This window comes from Beta vulgaris, chromosome 6, assembly GCF_026745355.1.
Source record: "Beta vulgaris subsp. vulgaris cultivar EL10 chromosome 6, EL10.2, whole genome shotgun sequence".
NCBI classification, from domain to species: domain Eukaryota; kingdom Viridiplantae; phylum Streptophyta; class Magnoliopsida; order Caryophyllales; family Amaranthaceae; genus Beta; species Beta vulgaris.
Window position 1 is genome coordinate 35,206,002 of NC_079207.1, and position 13,226 is coordinate 35,219,227.

The following is a 13,226-nucleotide window of genomic DNA, read 5'->3' on the forward strand; positions in this document are numbered from 1 at the left end:
TGCCAAAAATTATTCTTAAGTATGAATAATTTGGGCAAGTTATATTCAATGTATTAACATACATGTTCTTATATGTATTCTTATATGGATTGGGTTTGCGTGACATGGAAAAGTCTAACTTTGCATTAATAGCCAAGCTGAGTTAATGCATTAATGTGCAAAAAGACCTACTTGTTTCAAGGGTGTTGCATGGTAAGCACTCGACTTCACCAATAAATTTGGGCTTCGGGGCAAGGTTTCAAGCAAAGCCTCATGGGGTTTCAAAGGACTCTGTAAAAGCGTTGCTACGGTGAAGTCAAGATTTGGGGTGAGTCTTCGGCCTGGGAAGTTAACCTCGGTTTGGCATGACCAATGGGCTAACGAGATGGTTCCCAAGCCCAAGGATCTTATTCTCAATGTTAGCATTCAAATTGTGGATCAGTTAATCAATCCTCATTCAAAAACATGGGAACCTAGTATGATTTGGAGCAATTTTAGCCGTGATTCAGTTATAGCCATCTTTGCAATGCATATTCCTTCTTCCCACTGAACCGATGATGATAATTTCTACTGGATTAAGTTGGCATCAGGGATGGTTACTAGCAAACCTGCTTATAACCTCTTGTGTAATGGCACCTTCCCACGTCATCACAATGTAAAAGTTTGAAACTGTCTCTGGAATATGAATGTTCCACCAAAATGGAAAATGTTCCTTTGTAGAGTTTTATGGCAAGCAACTCCACACAAGGGTTAACTTGAATAAGAGGGGTATAGATGTGGCTAATAATTGTGTTTTTTGCAGGTCGCATGAGGAAACCGAAGAACATCTCTTTAGGGATTGCTTCTTTTCCCAGCACTTTTGGCAAGCTTCCAATCTGGGGTTGGTCACAAATTCAGGCTCTATGATTCCCTTTTGGAAATGGTTGCAAGACTTCATATATAATTTTATTCTTCAAGGAAGATGGGCACGACAACCTATGTGTTCATGAGCTTGCGATGAAAGTGTAGGCTATATGGCTACACAGGAATAAATTTATTTTCATATCAGTTAGACCATATCCGTGTGTGATTCTTAACGAATTAATAGGTGTTCGTACACAACTTTCACTGTTTAGTAGCAGGAAGCTTTTAGTGCCTACTGATCACCCCTCAAGTGCCGTGTATCCTCATCCTTGTCTACATAAGGGTAGTCAAGGTACCGCAAAGAGCCTCCATTAGTTCATGTAGATGGGTCTACTACCTAGGGAGCAAGAGATTAATGGCTACTTCAGCACTACAAGCTATGTTACCTTCTGACTCGCCAATTTGGCCGGCGCACTGGTGTAGACACGATACGACACGATACTGGTATAGTACGATATACGGTCGGATCCTCCACCTCACAACAAAATATAATAAGAAATTTAAAATTTGTTCCAAACATGCAAAAACGACACAATAAACACACCAATATTAAAGTTAGACTTTTAAAAAAAACTAATATGAACCCGGTGCACACTTATTAGTGTGCACCCGATCCATATCACGTGAGTTTAGGATAGTGTATGTTAAAATGATATAGTGTATGTTAAAATGATATAATATATGTTAAAATGATATAGTGTATGTTAAAATGATATAGTATATATATTTTCGATATAGTGTATCTATTTTTGATATAGTGTATCTATTTTTGATATAGTGTATGTTTCTGTAATGCGTTTAAGTAAATATTTTCCTATAGGATATAATGTACCTAGTTATGATATAGTGTACCTCTATATGATATAGTTTACGTAGTTATGATATAGTGTATCTATTTTTGATATAGTGTATCTATTTTTGATATAGTGTACCTATGTATCATATAGTGTTCTTAACCTGTCATAGTGCATGGGCCTGGTCCACACTATTTTTAGTGTGAACCGGGTCCATACAAGACGAATTGTAGACTTTTTAACAATAACGGCACAACATAAACACATTTTGGGACATAGGGTTGTAGTTTCGTAGATATTTTTCCAAACCATAGACACGTGAATTTAACACAAAGAATGATGCGACAAAACATGATATAGTACCAAGGATGTCTTGGCCTAGTGGTTAAGATTGAGGTGTTGTGAACGATAGGTCACAGGTTCGAATCCCCCTCCCCTTCTTTGTAGATATAGCACCATCACTAGGAAGAAGGTATTTAATAGGAAGGATCATCAATTCATCATCATTGTCTGTTTCAATTTGTTTACACTCCCTCCGTACTACTTACTTCTGCTGCTATTTCAAAAGCAACTCCAACAACACTTTCTCTCTCCTCAAGTCTTTCTCCCACAAACTCACATTCAATAATGGCGGTAGCAGAATCAGGGCAACTCAACTTAGAAACTCTATTTGGTGGTTCTAGAAGCATTCATTCTTTTCAGAAGTTGCAACAAATTGGTCAAGGCACTTACGCGTAATTCTTCCTCTTTATTTATCTTTTTGCAAGTTTTGATTTATATTCATTTGTTTTGAGTTTCTTAATTACCCATTTCTCGATGATATAGTGTGTATAATAATTGTAAGAATTTGAATGTTGGGTAATTTTAAGTTAAATTAAGGTTAAGCAAGACTGAAATTTAATAGCACATTTGGGTTTGTTAGGTTGAAATTGAAGTGGGTTACTTTTTCTTTTGTTGCTGAAAACCCTAATTTGCTGTGTTTGCATGTTGAAAGGTATGAAAGAGTATAAGACTAGAAATTCAATTTCTGGGTTATCTTTACCATTTTTGTTTGATTTATCGTTAATAAATGTTAAATTAGCTTCTTGATGAACATTGTTGTATCAGAAAAGAGGTTCTAGTTTCGTGTTCATGTCTGGTTGATGTACAAAAGGGTAGAGTTCTATGGAATTTTGATCCAAGAAAGTGTTTCTTGTATTGGTTTAAGAAAGGTATAGCATAAAAACCTCCTGTTCATTATTTGTTAGCAGCAGCCTAAACTTTCTAGCCACTTAGTGGAATTTTGTTGAACTTGGAAGAAATGACATTTGATATGAAATCAAATGGTTCTAACACTAGTAGTAGACATTTGGAGATATAAAGAAATCATATGTAATAGACAATTAGGCAACAGTCTTTGATCTCCAACCTCCGAAGAGTGAACTTAGCAATTATCTAATGGGGATTGGGACAAATTGTGGGAATGTAGTGTTGGTTTACTTTGTGGTTATGATTGGCATAAGAAGAGGTAGGCAGTTTTCATGAGAAGGAAGAGGAGGAAGGGAGCAGACTGGGACATTGTGTATGAAGGGGAGAGGATGAGCACGAGTGGTCCCTCTGGTGGAAAGACAGGGAAGAGGAATGCTTAGGGTTTTCCTTTTCACATGGAAAAATACAAGTTAAGGGGTTACTTTATGCTCTGCAAAACAATAAGATAAAGTAGAATAAGGTGTAAAATTCTGGCACTAATGATTATATGTGTAGGATGTCAATTGTAAGCTTGAGACTGTGAAGTGAAACTATTACTATGTGACTTCTTTCTCTACTTTTAAGCATATCGAATTACTGGACGTGCTCCTAGCTTTGACTCGAGTATTATTGTTTATGGTATTTCTTACATGTTTGTGTGGTTATAGTATTGTAACACTTTCATCGATGGTGTTTTTATAATACGTTTGAGGGAAACTAGGAAGATGTCTATGGTTATTACCTTAACTTGGCTGGCAAACCCACCATTGGTATTGAGGTAGGGTGGAGTATGTCTATTAATGACCTGAAATTGACATAATGTGGCATAGCACCTGATCCAATCCAACCTCTCTCGTCTTTTCGGTGGTTTTCTCTAAGAATATCTCATCTAATTCCCTGAATTGCTCCGTTTTGACAACTTGACCACTGAACCCTGTATCAGATTTACTATAGGACCAAGTTTTTCAGCGTTAATATTTATTATAAGGATGATTATTATAATTACTCTGGAGGGTTTGCAGCATTCACTTTTCAGTTGTTCTGCTGTTTTTCTGACATGTATTGGTAGATTTTTGGGGTTGAAGTCCTTCCAGATGAATAGTTGCGGTTTTTAGAACTAATGCTCGAATGTTGATTTGGGTGAGAGTCGAGCATCTGTGGCATGTGTGCTATCTTGTTGGCAGGGCTGGCTTTTGAATTTTACTAGATACTGTTTATATTGTTGTTTAAACTCTAAGATATATCTGGATGTGGGCTTGCTACTCCTTAAGCTTCTCCTAGAAATAGAGAAGTCTTGTAAGTTCACAGTATCTTTTCTTCAATCTTCATTGCTCCTCACCTCGATTCTTGTCTCTAATGAACCCAATCTATGTTATTTGCCTTTTGTTTCTATTATGAATAATGGCAGCATAATGTTATGCTTACAGGCAAGTTTATATGGCCAAAGAAATTGAAACTGGAGAAATTGTTGCTCTGAAGAAGATAAGAATGGAAAATGAAAAGGACGGGGTTGTCGGGGTATGTATTCAGGCAACACGCCATCTATGTAGATTGTCAGATAATAATATACTTGGAAATTAATTATACAGCTATGTTTAAGGTTTATTGTCCAATATGTTGAATGGAATTTAATTGAATTTCCAGTTTCCAATTAATGCGTTACGTGAAATCGAGATTCTAAGTAAGCTGCATCATGAAAATATAATCAAATTAAAAGAGGTTCTGGCTTCTCCAGGTGAGATATACTGACTTGGCAGCATATTTCTGTGGATAAATCTTATGTGTATGTGGTTGATGATTTGATTACTGCATGTTATGGCCCAGGTCTTGAGAAGGATGAGCAAGGGAAGCCAAGCAAGTTATTATGTTGGCTTTCCTTTGCATTCATCATATTGTGGTCTTACTCCTCATTGGGTTTTGTGTGCTGCAGCTGATGATAACGATGAAAAAGGTGGTATCTACATGGTGTTAGAGTACATGGATCATGATTTAACTGGTCTTGCACGTCGTGCTGGGAAATTTTCCGTTCCACAGACCAAGGTATATATGTCTAAGGCTTCTTCTCAATAGTCAAAACTTATTATTAGAACATGTATCTGGTAACACATACATTTTTTTTGTGATTCCAGTGCTATTTGAAGCAGCTTTTGACGGGACTCCACTATTGTCATGTAAACCAAGTATTACATCGTGATATAAAAGGTGTCGACAAAGAAGAGTTTCCATGTTCCTTGGCCTACTCATTGCAAGTTCCTGTGGAGTGTGGACTGATATTTTGTATATGTTTGTACTGTCAGGCTCAAATCTTCTTATAGACAACAAGGGAACTTTGAAGCTTGCTGATTTTGGTCTTGCCCGCTTTTTTGCCAATGATGATAAAGGAAATCTTACCAACCGGGTCATTTCCCTATGGTATAGGTATGTCATTGATTTAGTGAATGATGTTTTTTTTTTCTAAGTATATCCTTTTTGTGTTGCATATTATACCTATCTATTTTTTTATGAATATCTCGTTGTCTAGATCAATTGCTAATGTTTTATTAACTGTTGTAGGCCTCCAGAGCTGTTGCTTGGCAGCACGAACTATGGTCCTACTGTTGATATGTGGTCAGTTGGCTGTATTTTTGCTGAGCTTCTTGACGGGAAAGCATTGTTTCCTGGGAAAGATGAGGTAAAGCAAAAACCGGAGGATTTCCGGTTAGACTAAAACCAAGTATCCTGTATCTGTAGTGTTCCTCCACTTTGCTGTCTTTACCTGAGTTGGTTGTGTGCGTGCATATGTGTGGGTGGGTGGGCAGGGTAGGGAGAACCCTTTCATTTATTATGATTATTGTGCATAAAAATTATCTGAGCTGAAAGGGGGAAAAAGAGAAGAGTGGGAGGGGATCTAATCCATGAGAAAAGGAACCCAGTCAGCTGCAACACTCCCTCTTTTTTTCAATTATAATGAACTCTTATTAACTATTTCAAGCTAATGGCTATAGAATTTTTTAAAATTGAAATGCAGCCTCTGTTCCCACTGTTGGTTACCGATTAGCAGGAGAGTCTTCTCTTTCTTTTTACTATTCCACCTAATGATGTGAATCTTAATGAAGAATTCACTTAGTCTGGGCTCTTGATGTAGTTTAGTGGACTTGGTTTATGAAAGTTTGTATTTTTTTTGTTGTTTTTATTTAATCATAATTGGATATGAAGAACTCAGGCGTATTTTTGGCTCACAGTTCAACTAGGGTTTTGGATTCACTCCTGAAACTTGGTGGATTCTCTCCTGAAACTTGAATTAACTCAAAATCAATCTAATTTATTCATTATGGCCAAAATCCTTATATAGTACAAGATTTTCCTAAACCTATTGAATTAGTAAAACAAAATAAACTAATAACTTATTATCTTTATCTTAAGGATCAAGATAAATAATTATCCTATACTTATACACTACTTCACACGCCTAATAGAATATATTAGGATATAACTCTATTGACTCAATGATAAGGAATTAGACTCCTAAATATAATAGGATTCCTTTATCATTTAAACACTTAATTAAAATAAATGAAATTAAAACCCTAATTACATAGAATCCTAACAGAACTAGAATTCTATATAATTATACATTTCATATCAAACTCCCCCTCTAGAAAAAAACTTGTCCACAAGTTTTAGTCTGGGAAGCATGGAACCAAATCACAGATGGAAATGTTGCACATATTCCATTTCCTAGGAGCACTTTGAATGTTTCATAGCCAACTTTTTCCACAATTTCAAAGGTCCTTCATCCATAGGTTCTCCATCTTTATGATTCACATGAAGCTTTTGAGCAGAAAGTGACAACCATACTTTGTCTCCTAATCCATCTTAGAACCTTGGCGCATTGTAGAATTGTTGTCTCCCTTCCTTTTTGTTTTGTGCAGTTTTTAAAACTTCATGATGACATGAACTTATGCATACATGAGCTTTGTCTTGGCTTCCTTTTCCTTCTCCTTCCTGGGGGCCTATTAGGTGGTAATGATTGCAAAATCATTCTTTTATCCCCCATTAAAACTGAGTATACATTAGTTTTACCATTATGCATCACATGTCTATCACTTTGCCATGGTCTTCCTAATAATAATGAACATGCAGTCATAGGTAAAGCATCACACCAAAGTTGATCCATGTATTCACCAACACGAAAACCAACTAAAGCTTGTTTACGTACCCAAATGCCATCATCATTCAACCAGCTTAGTTTATAGGGATTTGGATGCTTGCGCATTTGCAGATTTAAAGTTTCAGCCATAGACAATCACAAACGTTAGTACATGAACCACTATCATGATAAAAGACAAACTTTACCCTTGATTATGCAGTTTGAATGGAATAAATTGTTACGTTGCTCATCCACAGAATCATCACAGTGAGAAGATAACAAAGAGCGACGAATTAGCAAGGAAGGATGCTCTTGTTCCGGTGCACATATAGGTTGATTCGACCAAAAATCATCCTCATCCATAGAAGTAGAAGGATGGTGTTCTTCTTCGGCCAAATAAAGGACTAACTCTTCTCGGGTGGTTAGGGTGGTGTTAGGGCAGTGTCTTGCAATGTGGCCGAGTCCTTGGCAACGAAATCATTGAGTTTTCTTGGACCTAATCGGAGCATGATCAGCCTTGTCACTCGATGGAGGTGCGGTCGAGGATGGTGCGGCAGGATTTGCTTGAGTACTCGACGAGTCAAGTCAAGCAGGGGCACTCGAAGCTTGGCTGGACGTTGAATCTGTCGAGGTAGCAGGGGGCATAAACCAAGGTGTGCGCTTGGTTTGTTGGCGTTCCACTTTGGACGCAAGAATACAAACGTCATCAAACGTGGCATATGCTTGCAATTCCACCAAATTGGCGATTGAACGATGGAAACCAAGTAGAAAGCGCGCAATTTTCTGTTCATCCTCCTCTTTAATATCACACACCATATGTAGTCTCTCATATTCCTTAATATATTGGTCGACAGTGAGGTTGGTTTGGCGCAAGGAGTTGAGACGTACAAAGAATTCTTGGCGGTATGTTCGTGGCACAAATCTTTTTCGCATCTTGACCTTTAGAGAGGACCAACAATCAATAGGAGGTTTTTCCTCACGAGCACGTCTTGTGCGCGTAGATTCATACCATAGGGACGCGTACTTAGTGAGCTTTAGGATGGCATAAGAAAACCGTGATCCATCACTCAAGTTTTTGTGATCAAAGAACCTGTCCAAACGGTTTTCCCACTCTAAGTAGGCTTCGGGATCTAGATCGCCATCAAAGGTTGGTAAGTCAGCCAACCGCAAGTCATCCTCTCGGCGAGGTTGATGTGGAGGTGGTCAGGCAAACTGGACATCACGTTCAAGGTTGTTTACCTTCGTGGTGAGGGCCGTGAGTTGTGCGAGGATTTGCTCGTTATTGTCGCGGAGGGCTGCGAGCATATCGCTTGATTGTCGCCCATGGTGCGTGGGAGGTCGAGGGCTCGCGATGAGGTGCGAGAGACGTAGGCGGGATGCTTGGCGAAGCAGGTGTGCTTAGCGAGGGAGTAGGCGAGGGGCGAGCTGGGTGTGCGAGGCTTAGGCGATGGATATGGGGGTGAAGTAGCAGCAGCCACACCAATTGATGTGAATCTTAATGAAGAATTCACTTAGTCTGGGCTCTTGATGTAGTTTAGTGGACTTGGTTTATGAAAGTTTGTATTTTTTTTTGTTGTTTTTATTTAATCAATAATTGGATATGAAGAACTCAGGCGTATTTTCGGCTCACAGTTCAACTAGGGTTTTGGATTCACTCCTGAAACTTGGTGGATTCTCTCCTGAAACTTGAATTAACTCAAAATCAATCTAATTTATTCATTATGGCCGAAAATCCCTTATATAGTACAAGATTTTCCTAAACCTACTTGAACTAGTAAAACTTAAAAGATAAACCTAATAAACTTATCTATCTTTATCTTAAGGATCAAGATAAATAATTATCCTATACTTATGACACACTTCACACGCCTAATAAGAATATAATTAGGAAAATTAAAACTCCTACTTTGACTCAATGATAAGGAATTAGACTCCTGAATATAATAGGATTCCTTTATCATTTAAACACTTATTTAAAATAAAACTGAAATTAAATTCCTAATTTACATAGAATCCTAACAGAACTAGAATTCTATATAATTACTACCATTTCCATATCAAAGAACTAGAATTCTATATAATTACTACCATTTCCATATCACCTAATCTTTCCAGGCCACTCTAAATATAGAAAAGGGTAAGTGGAAAATGGAAAGAACCAGAGAGCTCCCAGATATGCTACTGAACTTTATTAAAATGAGAATTTTGAATTTCTCTCTCTATATATTAGCCCGTTAATGAGAAATTTAATTTTGTTATAGCTAAGAATAATTTCGCGGCTGTGAGGTGCTGAATTTTTACTTACATCAATGATCTATCAGATTTTGTAGCAAGCATCCTCTTTGCTTGGAAACTATATACATATAGCCCAGTTGAAAACATAACTTTTCTTATAATCAAGCCTGGGACTTAGAGAAAGTTATAGGCACATAGGTTTGTATATTATGACAATAATTGCTCATCAAGTCATCAGTTAATGAGAGATTCTTACAATAGATCAAGGCATATATAGATGCTTTCTTTTTGATATGTCAATTATGTTCCTTGCTGACATTTGATGCTCTCCAATTGTTTATAATGTAATATATGTAACATTATGTTTCTAAACATGCTTGCAAGTGCTAAACTCGTCAAAGCAGAGTTGCCGTTTCTTAGATATGTATCGTCTGGCAATCAATTAAGCAGCACATTTCTTTTACAATTTCACCTGTACATTCATTTCATTGTTTCCAATTAAATATTTTCCACTTCAGATGCAGGAACCTACTATGCATTGGTTGCCTTGTCATGCAATGTGTTTTTGTGGTGTCAAGTGTTCTGTCATCTGTATTGTGGTAAATAGCTTGTTGGAAATTTCGTCTTGATGAACAGAGATGGGAATATGTTCTGTCTGAATCCTCATCTTATCAATATTATTGCTGAATGGCACAAATCTCCTTGTCACCATCTTCTAGATAATTTGGCGAAAATAGGGAACATATCCTTCAGAACAATGTGTAGCTGCTAGAAAGCCTTCTTAGTTATTGGGCGCATGAAGTTATCTTCTTTTCCTTTTCCATTTGGGGGTGCAGGAGAGGGGCTTTCCCGAACTATCTTTCTATATCTATTGCTGTTTGTTTGAACTGGTATCTGGCTGATAGATTGAGAGATGGTGTTCTATGCTCTTTAGTTTATAACGCTTGTGATATGAGGAATTCTCTTTTTTTTCCTTTTCTTTTTGTTTTGTGGATTTTCTTGCTTTGCTATCTCTGTATAGTAGAGGGCAGGGGAGCCATTAGAAAGTGTTTCTTAGGGAGCCATCCTTGACCTAGGGACAAACCTAAGCTCGAGTTCACTGCAACCATTTGATTGTTGTCTTGTGCCCTGTTTTATGTGTTTCCAATGTGGCACGTCAGTTCTGCATTACTATAATTTGGTATCTAAAATAATAAATGTCAGTTTTTATATTTTATTTTTTATATATTTTGGAAATCTCAGTCAGAGCAAATATTTAAGATCTTTGAGCTGTGTGGAGCCCCAGATGAGTCCTACTGGCCTGGTGTTACGAAGCTACCGTGGTACGACAATTTCAAGCCTAACAGGCCATTGAGAAGGCGCCTGCGGGAACATCTTAGACAGTAAGTGGGGGGCTGCCACATAAACGATGAGTGATTTTACCAATTTTTATTAAACTGAGTTTCGTTTCATTTATGTGGTAGCCTCAATCGTCATGCTTTGGATTTGCTGGAGAAGATGCTGATTCTTGATCCTGCACAGGTATGAATTGGCAGGTTGCTTTCGTCACCAATTAATTTCTTGTTGCTATGTTCAATCCCTTGTAGAAGCTATTAAGCTGGATTATCTGGCTAATTGCAATGACCTGGTTGCATTGCTGTTATGATGCATACTTCATTTACTTTATATATATATATATCCTGTTTCTTTTCACATATTGATCCCTCAGTAACTATTGAATACAGAGGATCTCTAACGACCGATGCACTTGATTTGAGTACTTTTGGACTGAGCCAGTGCTTGTGATCCTAAGAGGTACTTACATTTCCTCTTTCTTTGATAAGTTTCATCTTTACTCTGTATCGCATCTTGAAAAAATCTGTTTAAACTTTAAACACATAGTCGTGTTATTTATAGCTCCTCACAATCCTACCTTGCTGAAGCAGTTTACCAAAATATGAATCATCACATGAATTCACGACTAAGAAAAGGCATCAACAGCAACGACAGCAAGAGGAAGCAACCAAACGTCAGAAACTTCAGCGTTCACCAGGAAGTATTCATCCCTTGCCCATTCTACCCATTCAACAGTCTGGTCAAGCCCAAGCTCAGGGGCAGGCCGGACCTAATTGGCCCATGCATGGTTCTCAAATGCCTGTTCCTTCTGGGCCTGAGCCGCCTGACTATCATCACGGGAAGCCACGTGGACCTTCCAGATATACTCTGAGAGGGAATGACGGTGGAGGACGCAGTTGCCCCTACCGTGGAAGTCAAGGTGGTGAGCGAGCCCGTGGCAGTGTCTCACACCTGCAACATGGGCAGGGCCCAGCATATGGATCAAGTGGCACAGCCGGTATTGGCCCACGAGATGGTGGATTTGGTGGTCACGAAGGTGCCAAAATCTACCAACAAGTTGGCCCTTATGATGGTTCAAGTGGCTTGCCTGGTATGGGCCCACGAGGTGGTGCTTCTTATGATACTTAAGGTGGTATGCCTGGTATGGGCCCACCAGGTGGTGGTTCTAGTGGTCATGGAACTGCCCGAGATTTCCAACAAGGCGGTTCTTATGATGGTTCCAGTGCTGGCCGAGGGCATAACTTAGACATGAGGGGAACGAAACATTATCAGCAGCATGGTCGGAAGCATTAATGTTACAGTTTCAATTTGGGTCACATTCCTTTTTGTTGTAGAATGTAGATATACTTAGGGGTGAAAGTTATTCGGATAAAATCCAAAATCCAATCCAATCCAATCCGAATTAGTAATTCGGATCGGATTCGAACTGTGTTCGGATTGGATTCGGATTGAGATTTTTTGAAAATTTGGATTTTCGGATTGGATTGGATTGAGGGTAATTGGATCCAAAAATCCAATATACCAAATAGTAATATGTCTTGTATTATGATTGGATTGGCTTAAGTGTTTAACTGATTTTTTATTATGAAAAAACTACTCCAAATAGCCCAATACACATAGCACTTCAATCCTTCCCCTAAAACACTAACTGCACTTAATTCCTTATTTCCTAGATCTACTAGGCTTCTGTTGTGCTTAATTTATTTTATCGAAAAACTAGAGTTTTAAAAAAATCGGATTTTCGGATCGGATCCAATCTAGAGTATGAAATTTCGGATTGGATTGGATCGGATTCAAACCCTAATTGGTTTGGATTCGGATTGAAAAATTGGAATCCAAATTTTATTCGGATCGGATTGGATTAGGCCCTAATCCAAACCGCACACCGAACTTTCACCCCTAGATATACTACTGAGCTGTGACTAATTCTGATTACTGATATATACTGAAACTTCAGGAGATAGGCTTTAATCTAACAAAATACTGTCTGATATCTGATTGATGTATCAGTATAGTCTTTAATTTTTTTTTATTTTTATTTTTTTTTTTTTTTTTTTTTTTTGTCTTTTATCTTGTATAACACAAGTAGGCAGTTCTAGAAAGTCGAAGCGATGTACGAATTGTGAACGAATGGTTTACTTGGCTAACAATCGTTGAATGGGCAGATGATGAAGATCTATGTCCACTTTTCGTGTAATAATCATGAGCAGCGATGTAAATTATTGTGATTCTTATAGGTCATAGTCTTTATCAGCTCTGAATTTTATTCATGAGGCAAAGGCGAGTAAGACAGTCTTACGAAAAATGGATGAACGTTACATTATTGTGAAATGAGTTGAAAGTTACTCCGAAAATACACAAGTCTAAAAGTAAATAATAGGGAAATCGTTCAGCATAGCCCGAAAATGCACCATGTACCCCTGAAAACTTCCAAATGCATTGTGTACCTTTGAGGTTTGTAAAGAATTGCACTAAATACTCTCATTATTTAACAAATGCATATATGATTGACTTATCAAACAAAAATCATGCCCACACACTATCTCCTTTTCAGTACTTTATATTTATGCAGTAAAACCGCCTAAAGGCATAAATTACACCAAAATTTGAACTCTATCAATAAT

The 13,226-nt window shown here is 37.8% G+C and overlaps 1 protein-coding gene across 1 annotated transcript; it reads left to right on the forward strand.

Moving 5' to 3' along the window:
- The first annotated feature begins 2,174 nt into the window (after positions 1-2,174).
- LOC104896561 (cyclin-dependent kinase C-1) lies at positions 2,175-11,988 on the forward strand. Its single transcript, XM_010683320.4, is given in 12 exon segments — positions 2,175-2,410; positions 4,331-4,421; positions 4,548-4,638; positions 4,834-4,943; positions 5,033-5,105; positions 5,201-5,321; positions 5,457-5,574; positions 10,510-10,649; positions 10,731-10,788; positions 10,992-11,043; positions 11,046-11,061; positions 11,193-11,988. Coding segments are annotated over 12 exon segments (1,515 nt in total). The 5' UTR covers positions 2,175-2,303; the 3' UTR covers positions 11,731-11,988.
- Positions 11,989-13,226: the final 1,238 nt, after the last annotated feature.